The sequence below is a fragment of the Pelodiscus sinensis genome, chromosome 14 (assembly GCF_052426305.1).
Source record: "Pelodiscus sinensis isolate ZL-2025 chromosome 14, ASM5242630v1, whole genome shotgun sequence".
Lineage (NCBI taxonomy): Eukaryota > Metazoa > Chordata > Testudines > Trionychidae > Pelodiscus > Pelodiscus sinensis.
This window is the reverse complement of record NC_143065.1, coordinates 20,957,781-20,976,676: the sequence shown is the minus strand read 5'-3', so window position 1 is coordinate 20,976,676 and position 18,896 is coordinate 20,957,781. Positions and strand designations below refer to the sequence as shown.

General features: G+C 39.6%; 1 protein-coding gene across 2 annotated transcripts in view; it reads right to left on the bottom strand.

The window, feature by feature from the left end:
* Positions 1-626: 626 nt before the first annotated feature.
* ATOSA (atos homolog A) overlaps positions 627-18,896 on the bottom strand; it is a 62,589-nt gene continuing 44,319 nt past the window's right edge. For both annotated transcript variants that reach the window (XM_006118518.5, XM_075897268.2), the window contains exons 6-12: positions 18,595-18,711; positions 18,085-18,164; positions 16,396-16,504; positions 14,233-14,391; positions 11,097-11,165; positions 9,331-9,530; positions 627-1,240 (exon numbers count right to left, since the gene is read on the bottom strand). In XM_006118518.5, the coding sequence (XP_006118580.3) occupies positions 1,087-1,240; positions 9,331-9,530; positions 11,097-11,165; positions 14,233-14,391; positions 16,396-16,504; positions 18,085-18,164; positions 18,595-18,711 (888 nt within the window). In that variant the 3' untranslated portion in view covers positions 627-1,086. The remainder of the gene's footprint in view (positions 1,241-9,330; positions 9,531-11,096; positions 11,166-14,232; positions 14,392-16,395; positions 16,505-18,084; positions 18,165-18,594; positions 18,712-18,896) is intronic.

Below are 18,896 nucleotides of genomic sequence, written 5' to 3'. Positions count from 1 at the left end.
GTTGTGTTTCAGGAATACACATGTACTGGAGAGTATGTCATGTGACTGGTTGACTGTCTACCAGTATTTGCTAATGTAGTATATACACAACTGTATGAAGCCACCTAGTGGCCTAAATGGAAAAAAATCTATCAAATATAATTTTAAGCTTACATGAAAATCCTCATTTAAAAATAAAACCAAACTACAAGTTTAATAGCTTTTGCATATATTTAAGATAAGTACTAATTTGTTTTTACAGTACTTTTTAAAAACAATTGAGAAAAATCATATGTAGGATAATTAATTTTAAGTGACATTCTTATATTGATAACTAGAACAGAACCAGAAATGTTCTTAGGATAGCATCTACTCGGTGGAAAAAAAGAAATTAAGGGAGCAAAATATGAATTGGGTCAATTATTTGAACTAGTGAGTAGCTAAATAAATACATTCTGCACTATGGCCGCATGAGCTGTCATAGGACCTGTGTGTGAGAAAAAATGAAAATGGGGTGTCACCAAAATTAGAGAAAACAAGAGGAAAATCACATGCTTGCATAGTATGATAATGTTATGGAGGATCAAAATTTCATCCTCATTTTCAACAGCTTAAACGAATATCACTTAAAAACAAATCACACAAAGTTAAAGATTTCTGTATATATTTCAGATTTCAATATTATTAATGCCAAAAATACATAATATGATTTTACATAGGATTTGTGCTACATTAGAACACTAAAGACAAACACCACTTGAGTAGTAAATGAAACATTAAATATTAAATAACTGAAAAATAAAATAAAAGGTGTAAACACTAAAAACTAACTTGGGAATTTGCTATTGCAACACATCCAATGAAGTGGTTTTTAACAGTACAAAAGATTAGATTTAAGTATTTGTTTCCAGTCTACTTGGAATACACAAAGCTCATTCCAGAAACCTTTTACAAAAACTGGTCCAGGTTCACAGAAGGGTATTAAATCTCACTTGAGCACTATTTTCATTTCTCTACGTATTGAATTTTACACTGTATTCCATGCGAAAGTTTTGCTTGTAAACAGTAATCTGGTAATTTAATGAATAAGTCGATTTTCACTGCTTTCTAACATCTTGGTGAAAACTGAGGGTTTGTTGGCCATTCAGTGTAAGATTTGAGTTCATATGCAGCACCACTGTCAACTTCCATTGATTTCCGAGAGAACAGGAGCCTTACATCTCTGTGGAGGTAGATCTTTCCAGATTTGGAACTCTGGAACCTAAGAAGACAGTATTTATTTATTGTAAATTTTTTAAAAACATATATGATCTGTAACTTCTAAATATCACACAGATTCACCTTTACATGCTACTTCTAAACTGTGTCTAGTTAAGGAATCAGGGCCATAGTGTTTGAACCCACAAAAATACACATTAGCTGAGTAGTGTGGCAAAATGAAGAGTCCAGGAAATGAAAGTTTAAGACTATTCAATCTTAATTCAGCTCTTTAAGCAAAAAAGTAGGACAACAGAGGGAACAAAGGTTTATAATATAGCATACCCAACACTGCTCAACTAGGTATGGAAGAGGAATTAATGTGGCATACTGAAGATCCACACAGAGAGCACTCTGCAACCTCATGTGCTAAACCCGCTGCAGAGACACAAAGGAAAATATGGAAAGACCACATCAAGGAGCAACTAATGAATCCAGGAACTGCTCAAAACTGGTAAACCACATACTTGCATGGGGTTATAGCAGCCCATTGTTAATATCTGGCTTATATCCAGCAATGGTGGTCATAACATGGATGCACATTTCAGTCCTACAGTTTAGCCATATTTTATTCCTCAGCTTTATGCACACAGGACTGTGTCCTGCGCTGACTTACTCAGGCAGCGCATGCTTTAAGCCAAATAAAATACCCAAGTGCCCAGCTTGAAAAGCAGAGTGGAGCTTGGGCATCTCTTCAGGGAACAGGAAAAAATTTCCTAAAAAGAGTCCACCGAGCTGCTCTGTGGAAATTAAAATCACTAGCTCTATTATTGAAATGGTATGGCAGTAGATCTTTTGCCCCCATCCCATCAACTAGCCAAAAGGCCTAAATCTAGATTTCAGGTGCAATAGAAATGGCTAGTTAATTTTATGAGGAATTTCCACAGTTATGGAAAAAGGAGGCTGGATTTTGCTCTTAGATAATTTCACTCTACTGTCTTCATTTGGCAAAAGTCACCAATTTCTTTTCCTTTTTCAAAAAAGACAGGAAATGTAGAATTACAATAGCTGAACGTAACACTATTGCTCATACCACAAACAAAAAAAGAAAGTACTACCCAAAACACAATTGCAGGTACTGTGGGAGCAATAAGTGAACTTATTACTGCTTCTGCATTTAAAACCCTTAACTTTGTGACCACATTGAAATAAAAATACTCTGTTGATTTAAATGATGTGTAAAATACAACACATACAGACATACTTTAACCAAGAAAGTGAAATCCTAGAGATAACTATATAAAAAAAGCTGGAGGCTCGTAATGTGGCAGAATCATCAGCTTTGCTACAAGGAGGCAGTCAGTATATTGAAACAGATTCTATCCTACATTTTCATAAGGGATAACAGGCATAATATTATTCATACAACTGCATTTAAGAGAATAAATTTGCTCCCTTATCTGAGGCTGCACAGGCTCTTAACCATAGCAGGGCTGCAGGATGCGGCTCCTGGTTGTTAAAGGGTTATGAATCATTATTATCAATGTTTGTTTGAACACACAAACATATTGCCATGAGCACACATGCCCTTTCCATGGCGTGAAGAATAAGGTAATGGGATTGTCTCAGTAGTTCACCGAGGCCAGCATCTTCACTACATGGAAAATGGATGCTGCCGCAGTCGATCTTCCAGGGTTTGGTTTAGCGTGTCTAGTGAAGATCCGCTAGATCAAACTCAAAGTACGCCACCGTCAGCACTGGTACTCCTGCTTTTCTCAATGAGTAAGAGAAGCCGATGGGAGTGTTTGCTCCTATCAATCTCCCCCTGAGTGGATGGAGCAGGAACTTGATTTAAGATATGCAACTCCAGCTGGAGTTTGAAGTATCTTAATCTGATCTTCTGCTATAGGGTAGACCAGGCCTGAGTACCTAATCTGAATTAGGATTTATTTAAAAGAGGTAATTAAAGGAACTTTTCTTGAGATATTGTGGCAATGGTGAGTTGACTACATAGATGCATCAGACGCACAGTCGATCTCTGGAACTCCTTGCCAGAGGATGTGGTGAAGGCTAGGACTTTAACAGGGTTCAAAAAAAGAGCTAGATAGATTCATGGAGGTTAGGTCCATCAAAGGCTATTAACCAGGATGGGTAAGAATGGTGATCTTCGCCTGTTTCTCTGGAGGTAGGTGACAGGGGAAGGATCATATGAGGATTACCTGTTGTGTTTCCTCCCTCTGGGCATTTGGTATTGGCCGCTGTTGACAGACAGGATACTGGGCTGGATGGACTGTTGGTCTGACCCAGTATGGCCGTTCTTATGTGGCTGCAAAGTATTTGCATTTTCAAGTGTTTATATGAAGTATTATTCCCATTTTACTGATAGGGAAATAGAAGCACTTTTTCACTCCCAAAGCTCCTTAGTCTACAGGAGTAGCACATTTATTTTCGCTTTTTCTTTGGGGAATATTAGTCATAGAGAATCATTTTGAATAGCCTTATCATGGAACTTTGCTTCCCACATAGGCAAAGAAGCTGACTGAACATTTGGAAGACAGCACTTGCACCCCAGGCAGGATTAGAGTGTAATGTCCAGGATGGGGCCTAGTTCACACTATGCCCATAGGTAAAATTCTTGAGAGTTCCAGTATAAGGAATGTGCCATAGTAAAGAACCAAGATTAAGTCCAGCAGAAATTCTGGCAGATGGTATCTTTGCAGAGATATCAATATACAATACAGTAAGCTTCAAACATCAAAACAGGTGAACTAAAATGTCTGGCAGCAAAGGAGGACTTGAAATGAAAATCAGTATTGGGCCAAGAGGAAATGACACGATATTACTTGAAAAACTAGGCTGCAGGGGGGGGGGGGGGGGATAGAGCACTATATATGTAAAATTATAAAGAATCAAGTGTGATAAAATTCTAAGGATCTTACAGTAGAATACAAGCATAAATCCCAAATCAGAAAACTATAATACCAGCCTCCAGATCTGGAAAAATCCTGAGAGTGCAATGCTGAAGAAGATCAACGAGACAAAAGTCTAATAAAGCAGTAATATGTCAAACATCACATTAGGATAATATTTAGAGAAGAAATTTCTTAGCAATTGCTTCTTTGAGCAACTAGTTCTTGGGCACACAAGATGAGAGGCTATTCAACCTATTTTTAATTACCATACACGTCCAAGAAATAACTACAGCTTAGCCATTCAAGTAATATAGTGCTCATAACCTAAATTAAATTATGTTTGTAGTTTGCAGAAGTGAGGGATGTTCCAATATATAACTCTATGGCACCCTTTAGAAAGGGTGGATTAGAAAGAATAAATTAAAAAATGAATAAGTAAGAGATGTGTGGATAGGTTACTCTTTAATTGACCATTACAGAAGCCTATGAAGCTTCTGGTACTGACCACTGTCAAAAATGGGATACTAGAATAGATGGATTTTTGGTCTAATCTGGACTGTCAACTCTTAAATCCCTGTAAGTGAATACAATACAACATTCGTTCTGACTTGAGACTTGACAGGCAAATATTTTCAAATATTTCTAAAACTGCGGGTACAACTGAGATTTTGCATAGGAAAGAAGCCTTACTATTCTCTTCAAACTACATTTTAGGCCTTCCTAGATACTTTATCTGCAAGTACAAATACAGTCTGTAAGGGTATGTCTACACTAGCCACCCTAGTTCAAACTAGGGTGGCTAATGCAGTCATACGCTAAGAGTACCAGAGAGTTTCAACACACAAAAACATGGGTTGAAAAATTGCACAAGCAAAACTAAACCTGAAGCTTTAAAGAATGCTTTTGAAAAGCTGATTGTATGTTAAGTTTTAGCATTGTGCAAATGTTTTTGCTGAGTTACAACCACTTGAAAAGAACCTATTATAAGAGAAGTGCTGACACAACCTTAATTAGTGCCTCACAAACAGATGCTGCCACATGCAGTTTGCAGTTCTGTGATTTTGTTTGTTTTTGAGCAACACACATGTAGTTTCAGTAAGTCTAATTAAGTTACTTGTTTTATTACTATAAAGGAAGAGATTTTTTAATATAGATGTTTTTGGTAGAACTCATTTAAAGGCAGACACTGCATTAAACAAATGCTTTACAATAACATCTGTTTTTATATAAATAATACTTTAACAAGACAACTTATTCGTGCATCTGTAACAAATCTTTATATATAGGTTGGCATGAAATACGCTCTGTAAAATTTAGAATATCCTGTTTTATTCCTTCTAATAGTTCAGCATTGTTGGAAATTAAGGATGTGAAACTGTAAACGTGTAAACAAGTTAACCAATAAGCCTGGGCTTTTCTGTTAATATTCACTGTTATATACAGGCTCCCGCGCCACTCCTGAGTAGCAGATTGTCACCCTGCACTCCTGCCTCAGACGCAGCAGCAGCATGGGGGCAGCAGCCAATTCCCTGGGAGCAGGGCTGCAGGTGGGAGCTCATGCACACCAGGAGGTGACTTAAAAGCTGACTCCCAGGGCACACCAGCTGCTGCCCTCTACTATGGGTGTGGATAACCCTGTAACAGCTGAGATTTTCAATAGTTACACATTTACCTGGATTTTAACAATCCTATTGGAAATTAAAGCCGGTATTCTGAGAAACTCCACAGATTCCTTTTATTACAATTGTCTATTCTTTGAGTTTGAAGCTCAAGCAGAAAAGTCTGGTGATACAGCTAGCAGACCAGCAAGGGGAACATCTAACATTATAAATGAGATCCTACAGCCAACTGACTACTCATTTTAGTGAAGTTTTTTTCAGTATACCAACTGCAAATCCATAATTTGTTCTCTACCATAGATCCAAATGCTGAGCCCATTTACATGTGAAATCCAGGGCCAAATGCAGTAGACATACTGCCCTTCTGTTAGGCTATTTACTAGGGAAGATCATGAAGGAAGACTCTCTGTATCTCCATGTACGGCACAGGAACGATCTAAACAGCAGCTATTCAGACAAAGTCATCGAAGAAGGAAAAAATATCATTCTATTTACAAAACCATCAAAGCACATACTTATGAACTAAAGTGGAAGAGGAGACAAATGACGGCTCATATCTGCTATTTCTTTACCTTCATACCCCAAAATCAGTTGGTCACCATCAATTGTGGTACAACTTAAAATGTTATGCCCACAAAAGCTCATGATACTAAATATATTTTTGTTAGTCTCTAAGGGTATGTCTACACTGCAAAGTTATTTCAAATTAACTTTAATAGGGTCTATACATGCAAACCACTATTTCAAATTAAATTTGGAATAGCGGAGCCCTTAATTCAAATTTGGTAAATCTCATTCTACGAGGAGTAACGCCAAATTCAAAATAGCTATTTCGAATTAAGTGCTGTGTAGACACTTAATTCGAAATAGGGGGCCTCCAGCCCTTCCCAGGGAGCCCTGGTGGCCACTCTGGGCACAACCAGGAAAACTTACTCTCCTCTCCCCCAGCCCCGGAGCCATTAAAGGGGTAGACCCTGGACACAATGCCTGTGCCAACTCCATGCCTGCTAGCCCAGAGCCAGCAGTGGCCAGTGGCCCCAAAACATGAGCCAGCAAGCCACTGGCAGCCAGCCCTCCACTGCTCCCCAGGAGCAGTCTGCCAGCTCCCAGGAGCCTGACAGTGGCTGGAGAAGGCGGGCGCCTTCCTGGTCCAGGGTGGAGATCATGACCTTATTCAGGTTTGGGGGGGGGGGGGGGGAGGTGTGCTCCCAACATCCATGATCTCTGCACTAGACGGAGGAACACGGCTGTCTATGGAAGGATAGCTGCCAGCCTGGCCACCAAAGGCCACATGTGAACCCAGGAGCAGGTTTGCATGAAAGTCAAGTTGGGCCAGTGAGACCCCCCCCAACCCTGAGCCCTGAGCTTCCCCTTGCTTCCCCCTTCCAGCTCCCCCCTCCCAGGTTTCCTCCTCCCCTCTCCCACCCTCTCTCTTCCCCTCTCCCACCTCCTTTTCCCATTCTCCTCAGAGGTTCATCCCTCACCCCCCAGTTTTGTTCAATAAACCCAGTTTCTATTTTTGAACATACGTGTATTTTACTTGACATCAGGAAGGGGGGCTAGAGAGGGGTAAGTGTAAGGACATGAGGGAGGAATGGGTCACAAGTCCCTGGTGGGGAGGACCGGGAAGGCTCTGAGGGGTGAACGCTCTCTTTCAGGGCCTCCTGAAGCCTGACAGCTCCCCGATGGACCCCCCCGGATGGCAGCCTGCAGCAAGTGCAGCCGGGCTGATGGCAACGACCCCACGAGATGCACCTGCATGCCTGGGGCAGCTCTGTCTCCATGTGGCTGAGTGCTATGGTTCTCTAGTTTGGGCACTCAGGGCACTTCAAGACAGGACTGCTTTGCTGTTCCTCATCAAGGTAGACAAGCAAGTGGGGAACCCTGAGAACTGTCTGTCCGGGGTGGGGGCAGGGTCCCTTCAAGCACGGAGCTCAGTTAGCCTCAGGCAGCAGTCCCACACACTAAGTCCTAACCTGGTGCCCTGCTGGCACTGGTTCCGGCCAGCCTTAAGTTCGGTTCAGGGTCCACTCAGTGTGGACGTGCTATTTTGAAATAGTCTTTTTTGTGTAGATGCGTTATTTCAAATTAGCTTAATTCAAAATAGTTAATTCGAATTAAGTTAATTTGAAATAGTGCTGTAGTGTAGACATACCCTAAGGTGCAATAGGATTATTTGTTTTTGAAGTTACAACTAACATGGATACCCCTCTGAGACTTAAATAGGCCCAAACAGTATTAATTTTTAACTTCTTTGATGTTCAAACTGAAATTATAATGGACACTATACCACCTTTGGACATTCTTCATATTGTTATACTAATTAAACTTAAATTGTAAATAACTGCAATCAGATCACATCTTTGCATTTTTAGGTGGTCTTTTTGACAGGTATGCAAGTATGAAACTGCAAATAGCATAAGGACAAGGGGCATCAGAGCAAGCACCCATCTCATTGACAGGATAATAGACAAATACACCTCACTTTGGCTTTGCATAGTTGCTCTCGTTACAGCCAGGGTAAGAAGAAGATTATGCTTGGTTTCAAGCAGCCTTTAAAAAATATTTACACAATCATCCCAAAGTTCTTCATAAAGTTAACAGGTTAGAGACTTTCATGTAAGAACCCATTTTACTGAACTGGAGGCATGGGTCAGGATACTAGGGTTCTATCCCATGCTCTTTTTAAATAGAGCAATGTAGGAGTATTAGTTTCCACTTAAACAACCACCACAGATATGACCTTACTGTTAGTCACCCGAGAAGACTGTGTCTGGATCAGGCATTAATAATATGCAAAACCACATTAATGCCAAGCAAAAGTCTTAAATTTACCAATTTTCTCCTTGAAGTCTAATTATTTACTATAATTTTTTCCATCTACTACAAATTCTTCTTGAAGACAAAGTTAAAAATATTCTGTTTAATAAGGCTGTATTATTTGCATGGTAAATGAGTTCAAGACTGAAGTAAGATAATTATTTTGTTATATTCTGAAGGCTTGTCTATACTTACCCGAGGATTGATGCTCCAGTGATCAATCTTCTGGGGTTCGATTTAACAGTCTAGTAAAGACTCGCTAAATTGAACACCAAGGATGTCCCCATCTACTGTGGTACTCCTCACAGTCACAAGGAGCAAGGGAAGTCAACAGAAGAGTTTCTCCTGTCAACCGTCCACTGTGTGGCTGCCCCAGAAAAATCGATGTAAGGTATATCAACTCCAAATACACAATTGTCATAGCTGGAATTGCATATCTTACATCGATTTTCTCCACCAGCAGAGACCTAGCCTGAGGATCTTAAGGTTGGTCTACTGTGTGGGGGTGGAGGGACGGGACGGAACGGAACAGAAATCAATCTAAGTTACGCAACTTCAGTTACATGAATAACGTAGCTGAAGTGGACGTATTTATATCTACTTACCGCAGTGTCTTCATTGCAGTGTGTCGAAAGGAGGTTCTCTCCCATCAACTGCCCTTCTGCTTCTTACTCTGATTGAGTATCAGAGTCGATGGGAGAGCGATCGGCAGTCGATTTTGTCTATACTATACTTGATAAATTGACTTCCGCTGGACTGATTACGCTACTAGCTTGATCGATGGGCAGCAGACATACCCTTACCTCAGATGTATGAGGTAGCGTAGTAGCCTTTCTTCAGTCTGCCGAATGTTTTCTTTATTGATGCTTCTCTTTACTTCTCGTCTCATAGGAACAGAAAATGTTCTTTGTCGTAGGAATGTTTGATGATTGGCTGGCATCCCTCTTAAGTCATAGATCACTACAAACATTTTCACCACAGTCTTATTAGGGTTAAATAAGGTCTGAAAAAGACAAACAGCTATTTTAGAAAATAAGGCTGATTCATAGATGCGATGAATAATAAAGGGCGACAAGATATGAGAATTCAGTGTGCCAACGAATAATCATGGTTCAGATTCACTGGGCAGCCTCTATGGGCTCTATTCCCTTGTTTTGTATTGGAAGTTTATTTAAAAATTACTGTTTAGCTTGTATTTCTACACTTCAGTTTTTGGCAACTGAACAGTTCATTTTCTCCCTTCACATTAACATGATTAAAGAAAATCATTAGTGCAAACTAGTTCTTCATGCAAGAGGCAGACTCTTACTTCTTTGGTAATCAGTACAAGCTTTTGTTTGCTCTTGTGTCAGCTTTCTGTTTAGATTAATTCTGTGTTTCCAAAAATCAAAATGGTCTGCTACAGAGATTAATCAATTCCTGAAATATAATTCTAATTCCCAATTTTTAACATTTACAGAAAAATAGGGCTTGTTGAAATATTGAGGTGTGATATTCTGCTCAGGCCACAAATATAGATTTTATACAAATAATGAAAATCAGAAATCATCAGAAATATGTTAACAAAATTCAGATGGACTAGATTTGTTGTGCTTTTTTAATAAAAGATCACTAAAAGCTGTTACCATTAATGAGCCTGAAACTTGGGATAACTTACCTCAGACTCTTTCATGGGATATATTTAAAATTGATGGTGAATTTTTACCATGAGTTACTAGCATGCACACACTTACACACTGAAAAAAGTTACAGTATTACAGTACCTACACAGCTTCATATTCAGCAACCCAAGTCCCAATCTGGTAGACATCTCTTTAACCAAATAACCTATTTTTCCCCCACCAGGGAGCTCCTTGGTGCCAGTGGTTTTGGTGTGTCCACAGGTGGCATCTGATATTGCTCCAGGAAAATTTAAGTCACAGTGAGAAACGATTAAAATATATAAAGATTAATCCCACCATCCAAGGCCCTCCACTCAAAACCCCCAAAACCAACAGGAAAAATCCATTTATCCTTTATGAGATCATCCTAACATACCTAACAGATGTAAAAACACCAAGTTTTAACCATGTGACTATATACTGTAGCATCATGCACTGTATTCTCCTGTCCTGTTTCTATATATCAGTACTTATAACTAGTATGCATCTTATTATACCATATATACATTTGGCATATCAAACGCCAATACAAGTCATACATTTTACACTTGTTTAATATAATGCACACATACAAAATCCCCACCAAATGATGTCTCCAAAAATCTCCTTTAGTAATCTGTATTGCTTACTAAGGAAATTCAGAATGTCACCAGAAAAAAAAAAAAAGTGCATTGCTATCAACCATGTTTATCTTTAACAGTCATTTACATATAAACACCAATCTGAAAAAATCACCTTATTTAGTACATTAATGCTTTTCCTCATTGAGTGTACTGTGCAAAAACGGAATCTTCTAGCAAAAATGCAGTCTACTACTTACCTATGCTATAGCAGCATCAGCCGGAAATGTTTAGTTGTATATGTTTGGGAGAGAACTGTTATGCAATTGTATGCTATAAAATACATACCACTTGTATGGTTCCTGAAGGAGGTACCCGATAACCCCTTTTACCAAGGGATTCTAAAGTAATCACACCCTTGGGAAAAAAACAGACAAAAAATTTAGCATATAACACATAATATTAGCATATGAGAACGCTTTATCCATGTAACTACAAACATTAAAAATAACTGTAAATATATTTAAACTGAACTAATGAGTGTGATGGATACTCCAGCCACAAGATGCAGTTACAGCAGCACCATGGATCTTACAGCAGCAAACTGGAAAGTTATTATCAGCATGACAAGCCCTAATTTCTAGTTTGAGCCAAACTCTGATTTTTTTAAATCACAGACTCAGAGTTTAAGGCCCAGAAGAGTCCAGCATAATCATCTAGTCTCTCCTGGGAAGGAAGGGGGGAACCAACTGCAGGCTTCCCCCAGCCAGCCAAAGCATGGGGGAAGGAGGCTGGCAGAGTGCCTCCACTGCTTTCCCCCTGCCTGCCAGAGCATGGGGGAAGAGAGGCTGGTTGCAGCGTGCTACCTCTGCCTTTCCCAGACGGGCCAGAATAGGCCCTATGGTGGACCATGAAGGGCTGTTGGGGGGGCAAAGAGGGGAGGGTGTGCTCACACCTTTCACATCCCCTCTATGTACGGGTCTGTCCTGGAACTCTGCGGTTCTGCACTTTAAATGTAGTGCACTTAAAGTGCAGAGCCGCAGCACAGTTAACTTCCAGAGGTGGCAATAGCCAGGACTGAACAATGCCAGCTTGTACCACCCTGGGGACTCTGCGGTTCTGCCTCCCTTGCCCCACCCCTGCATCGTGGAGACAGTGCTGGGGAAAGCCAGCTTTTAAGCTGGCTCCCGCCAGCACCAGCTCCTGCTTCTCCCCCTTGCTGCCTCTGATACAGATTCAGGAGAAGCGAGTCGTCACTTGACTACCCAATAAGCTTATGCTTGACTACTCAATTAGTTGCTTACATCCCTACTCCCTTCAACAAAAATAAAAAAGATTGCCCAATTTCATCAAGTTTGCATTCTAATGCAAACCTTATAATTTATACTAACAGATCAGCACATTTGACCAGCTCTCATTCAATGCATTTGGGAAGGTGTTCTGTTGAGAGACCACTGTTAAGGTTTTGTATTAAAGTGCAAATTTGATAATGTTGCAATATACAAGGGCTTGTGTGCTCAGAAGTGGGCATGCAATATAGCAGACCAGGGCAGAAAAACTGGCCATAAGAACAGAAACAATCTTTTTGATAGTTAAGGTATTAGATAAATGTATTAATTCTGTGATGCACAACCATAATATTATATGATTATTTACAGCATGTGCAGCAGAATCAGAACAATGATGTCCAGCTGATAAAATAACCAAAGGTGCTTTAGCCACTCATAAGACACCAGCATGACCTGAAAAAAAACCTATATGCTTTCATTTCTGTAGATTATTTCAAAGAGTGGTGTTTGGCTGGAGAAAAAAAAACAAGCAAAAAATAAGCAGGTCCCTCAAACTTAAAACAGAGAAGCCAAAAGATTTCTCGCTCATCTTCTAAAGCCTTTTCATATTTTTCAACATCTTGTTCTTGAAAAATACACATTATTTAAGATTTATTCTTGAAAATGCACATTAGCTAGGATCAGTGTTCTCTCTAAGCTGCAGCTTCACAGGTAATTAATCGTCAGTGAAGCTGTGCTGCTATGCAGTTCAGAGGGAACACTGACTAAGATTTAGTTTAAGAATGGGATTTTCAGAAGCTCTCTTAAAATGCTAAATTATTTAGATAGGCACTTAAAAATCTTATTTATCACATGCCAACTAAAAACTGTATCTTAGAATTGGATCTGTTATCCACATAATTTCAACTTTTCCTACCAAGGAGCTTATCACAAAGGGTGCATCTAAACAGCAGGGCTTAACTCAAAATAAGCTATGCAAGTTGAGCTATGTCAATTGTGTAGCCTGTTTTGAAATAGCTTATTTCAAAATTGGGAGCGCCTACACAGCACTTATTTTGAAATAAAACACTCTTCCTTCGACTTTCCTTATTCCTCGTACAATGAGGGTTACAGGAGTTGGAGTAAGAAGTCCTCCAGCTTGACAATATTTAAACATTATTTCAAAATAACTGCTTACTGTCTAAATAACGCTAGTTATTTCAAAATAATATTGCTATGCAGACGTACCAAAACCAAGGCAGGCTACTATATTTTAGGGACGTATAAAGTCTTCTAAAAATGTAATCGTGTAACTGCTGAAAGTTCCAGCAGTTACACGTGCTGCAGGCTCTGCAATATAACACGTATATAAGCTTTTTACTGCAGCGTCCACAGTGAAGCCTCCCTGGAAGTGGGAGTGGGAGCTCTTGCTGGCCATGCTCCCAAGGAGGTTTTGCTACCGGCTCTGTGGATGGCTCCTGCAGAGCCAGCATGTAACCTGCGCTAGAGGGCAATGGAGGCTGAAATAGCCCCCTGCCCAGGGTTGGTTGGGAAGCTACTCCAGCCCCTACTGATTAACCTGAACGGTAAACGTTACCCATTGAATGAAGAGTGAGGCTTAATTATATTTCTCCACAAAACACTGGAATGTTAAAAGCCTGTTTGCTTTTTAGCATATAGGGCTTTGATGTGTACAAAAATACTGCTGTCATGGTAGAAATGCAGGGCAGAGGCACAGTGGAACTTCATTGGTCATATCAGCAAATTAAGCCACAGCTGATGGGTTGTTTTAGTTTCCCAACTTTGGTAGTATAGTATTCCTATTAAACAAGGGGTCAATCAACTTGTTGACTCTAAAGGTTGTGTCTGCAACTGGCTAGGAGCATGAGGGCCAAATGCATACATTAACACATACATAATAAAGTGCACAGCCTTAGGATTTGTTTGTAGCTACATATTTTTACTAAAGTAGTAAGAACTGCAAGTTATGCAAGTTCACCAAGAACAAAAGCCTATGGTTGATCAGTTTTGTTCTCATCCCAGAGTTATATGAATAAAATGGCTATAAAGTGTTATATTGGCCTTCAACCCAAACTTTGAGCTGCTTTAAACAGAACAGATTCTAAGAAAGAAGTATTCGCATTCCCCAAAATGTATGTACATTTCCATTAGACTTTCGCAGAAGAAAATAGAAATAAACAAAGACACATACATACCATATAGGGAGAGGGTGCATTATCATCTGAGACACTGTAGAATGACACTTCAACTGGAAGAGTCATGTGAGTGGGGCAGAAGATTCCACTTGCTCCCACCTCAGCAGTGAAGCCATCAACAACGCCCAGAGGATCTAAACGATAGTTCAACACAGACTCCTGAAAGACCAAATGGGTACACATATCTGATTATGTATACAGCATAGAAAACAGCAAATATTTATTGTCAAACCTTTCTATAAACTTTAATCAAATGATTGCAAGCTATCATACACAGCTGTCACAGTCATCTCTTTCATTCTTTTTAGTCAGGAATAGCAAGAGTGACTTTCCCCTTCATAGGGGAGTAAGAAAAAACAGACAACAGGGTGCAGAGACCTTTTTGTCCCCTGTTCTTCTGCTGTATACAAGGCCATTGAACTTACAGACTTGAGGATTCCACAAGGCTAGTATTGCTGTCTGCACTAGCCTCTCCCACAAGAGCCCCATCACCTAGTCTGTGAACATGCACAGAAGAGATAGTCTGGTGTAGCAAAGAGCGAGAAGTGGACACTCAATGTCTGGCAAGAGTAGTGCAGTGATTGTACTCTCTCTGAACTCCTCAGACACAGGGAGGCACAGTACCTGCTTCAGGCACAAGGACACGCAGTGCAAGGAAGTACCTTAAAATGACATATTATAGACCATAAAGGGCTGAATTCTCTACTCCTTGCTCAGTAATAACTTGCAGTAACTTCAAATGGGACATTTGTGAGCTTAAAACGTTATTGTTTGGGCTACTATGAGAGAACTTGGCCAAAAATCATAAGCAAACCACGAACATACATCCAACTTCTAAACATGTATTAGAGTGGCATTATTTCTACAGTAAACACCATATGAAACCAAATCCTACTCCCATTAAAGTATGCGACGAAATCCTCTGAAAGACCTCACTGGATCAATGCAATAATTTTCTTTTGTATATAAAATCTCAAAAAAAAATCAATAAAAATTAATTTATATTTTTGTAATGAAATCATCCCATATGAAAATTTCACAGCTAGAACTAGCATTCTATAAAGAGGCACTATCTGGTCACTTAAGTTACATTTTCTGAAATGAAAGGCGTGCCTTAACACCATTTTCACTCATTCCATTTACATTAGCTTGTATCATACTTTAAGTGTCAAACTGCAAGAAACTAATTGTTTAAATTACTTCCACAGCATCTCAGTATAAACATTAACCAAGAACAAAAGCCTATGGTTGATCATCTTTGTTCTCATCCCAGAGTTATAGGAATAAAATGGCTATAAACAGCGCCAGATTAAGTCTTCTGGGAATCCAGGGCTGTTAGATTTGGAGGAGGGCCCTCGGGTAGGATCAGTAGGTTTCAGAGTGCAGAAGAAAGTTGTGGGTTGAGGCAGAAAGGTATGTGATGTAGCTCAGGACAGGAGTAAGCGTGCAGAGTCTAGAAAGGATTTAAGGTGTGGGAGAGGTCTCAAGGCTGGGACAAGGGATTGGGCACTTACCTGAGGCAGCGCCCCTTTGTTGGTGCAGGCTATGGGGAAAGAGGGAAGGAGATGGGGCAGGTAGCTCAGAGCACTGCCCTGAGCTTGCCTGCAGGCACCATCTCCCTCATCTCCCATTGGCTGCAATTCCTGAGGGGGAGGATCCTGCAGACAGAGCATCTTGTGCTTGCAGCTCCAGCCCAGTGGAAGCAGGGAAAGGATGGCAGCATGTGGAACCGTGTTCCTCCCACCCCCATCAAGCAGGGCCAGAACACAGGGGCTTTAGTGGTTGCAGACCAGGGCTTGGGCTAGGGGGCTCCACAAAAATATCTGCATTTTTGACAGCCTAGAGATGGTTTTGCAGGGGGCCCTTAGCCTGGGGCCATGGGCTGTAGTCACTAAAGTACCTTTCTTAATCCGGCTCTTCAATTAAAGGGTCTGATTCCTTAAAATAAGTATAAAAGGATAACAGTGTTTCCATCACTTGTTCAATGTTCATGCTTATGACAGAGGATTGGCTGGGAAGCTTTTGTAAATAAAGATCACAACAAAGGGCTTTTTGCTCAATTTAATAATGAACATAGTGTGTTATTTAGAAGTTTTTCACATATTGAATTAATCCTTTATAGCATATTATTCAAATATGGGACTTTTGGAGCAAATACAATACCTCAAAGTTTCCTAGAAGACTAAGACTTGTTATGGGTGGAGCACTGGAACTCAGAAATGGTTTCCCATGGCCTTCTGGGTCACTCTCTGTGTTTATACATTGTTGTGGACTATTAAAAAAGGCATAATAGTTTAATGGCATTAATACAATTTGTTCTTTGTTTTCTGTTATGCTTATAATACAGTTGGGGAGAAATTTTTTGAGGTGTCACAAAATATGGTCCCACCAAATAATGATTAAAGAATTATATTACAAAGTCTTAATATAGCCATTTTCTAGTAAGCTGAACTGAACAATGCTTTTCATAATTTGTACACTAAAAACAGATAAAGAACAACATAAATTGTTGTGTTTTCAATTCCACCTATTGTAATTGAACACATTCTTGTGTCTTGTATGCAAGTGTTTTATTTTGATGTCCTGAAATTCCCATTAACTAGCTTCCACAGTAACAGATTTTCCAGTTATGCTGATTAGTGTATGAGAAATCATAACTAGCCTCTTTAACTTCTACACAAAAGTTAAAAGGATATAATTCTGGCCTTGCTGAAGTCAAGGGGGCAAAGATTTCACAATGAGGGTACATCTAAACTACCTCCCTCTTTCGAAAGAGGGATGTATATTAGACAGAATTGCAAATGAAGCCGGGATTTGAATTTCTCGTGCTTCATTTGCATAATTGTGTCATGGTGTTCTTTCGAAAAAGGCTTTTCTTTTTGAAAGAACCGTGTCTAGACCGCGGCTTCACTTCAGAAATAGCGTTTTTCAAAAGAACGCCATGACGTGATTATGCAAATGAAGCACAGGAAATTCAAATCCCGGCTTCATTTGTAATTTCGATATGTCTAATTTATAACCCTCTTTCAAAAGAGGGATGTAGTCTAGACATAGCCTGAGAATCCAGATCTGATCCCACATTCCTTTACAGAGATTTGAAAATATATATGACAGAATGTTAAAAAAAAAAATCAGTGACAAAAGGAGTCAAGCAACTAACTTCATTTCCTCGTGTATGATATTCTCGGATTATCAATCTGAACTACTATGTAACAGATTCAATAGTAGTCTCTGGCAGCTTTGCATATCTCCAGAAATTCAATGCAGCTGTAAACTCATCTAAGCCAGCTGTTACAGTTTAAAAAAAAATCCAATATGAAAGTGAAACTCTTATTTACTGAAAGTGCCCTTTGTTTTAGATTACAAGATATGGACTAATTATTTATTGTAAAAAGAAGAATTATGGTATAAAATTTGTAAGTGATTGGTGTACATTTGAAACATGCTGGAATCTGTACAGGAACGTGTCCCAATTGTTACAACTGTTAAGGAGAAAGAGTACTCCCTAAAGAAGAGTTCCTGTGACTGATACTCACATTTTAGCTACGCTTAGTTTGCAGGAGTGGCCCGAGGCCGGCTGCTGCAGCTGGCACTCCAGGCGGAAGGGGCGATCGGCGCCCCGCCTGCACAGCCATCAATGGCCGTGACAATCATCGGGCGCCCGGGGCTGGCAGTGCCCTAGGTGACCGCCGAGTCTGCCTATGATTGCGATTCCCTAGGTGACCGCGAGTCACAGGCCGCCCCTGTTAGTTTGCCTTGCTCACTTTGTGTGCTACTGCTTACAGTTTACATATGTAATTATGCCATAGAATACACTCCCACACTTTCTAGTATGTAGAAAAAGATAAATACCTTTGTGTAGACAAACATTTCAAAGGCAGCAAAGATGAATCCAGATCAAAACACCCAGATTGTGTTTTTCTCTGAGGAACCTAAGGAAAAATAGAAGATATAAATCACAAAGCTTGCTGTCTGTGACAATTTTGACATAATCAATAAAAAAAATATAAAAATATATAAGATCTTAACCTTTTTACATGCTACATTTAAAAACTAAACACTGATAAATACTTGGAAATAAAAACCTGAAAACTAAGGGCCTTGTCAATACTACAAAATTCTATAAATGTAACCTTTTGTGACTGAGATGGTACATCAGCAGCTCTCAGGCTCATTTTCTTTTTCCAAATTATTATTCTATTTTAAGTTCTACCTCAAATTTACCACTAGTTAGTGTGACACACTAACAGATTGGAAAAATCCGAGTTTTTAATCAGATTTTCTAGACATCTGAAGATTAATATATGAAATTATTTCATCTTTCTTCAGAATAATGGCTAAAAAATCCCAATAGTAACTTACTGGACTTGAAAGCAGAGGCAATCCAGTTCGAGGATGGAAAGCCTTAGTTGAAGTTCCATCCAAAGAGTGAAAATTGTGCTTTCGCCATATACTCAAATGCTTGAGCGGTAGAGTTCTCTGTAAGTAAAATATATTTACTCAAGCTACAATACGATACTTCAGGGGGACTATCTAGTTAAAACTCAGTTCTGAATTTGTTTCTCCTTTTCTTCAGAAATTGAACAAAAGTTTTTCTCATTTTCCCTGCAGCATATTAAGATTACACCCTGGTTCTGAGAAATTAGATCTATGGTTTTACTGTT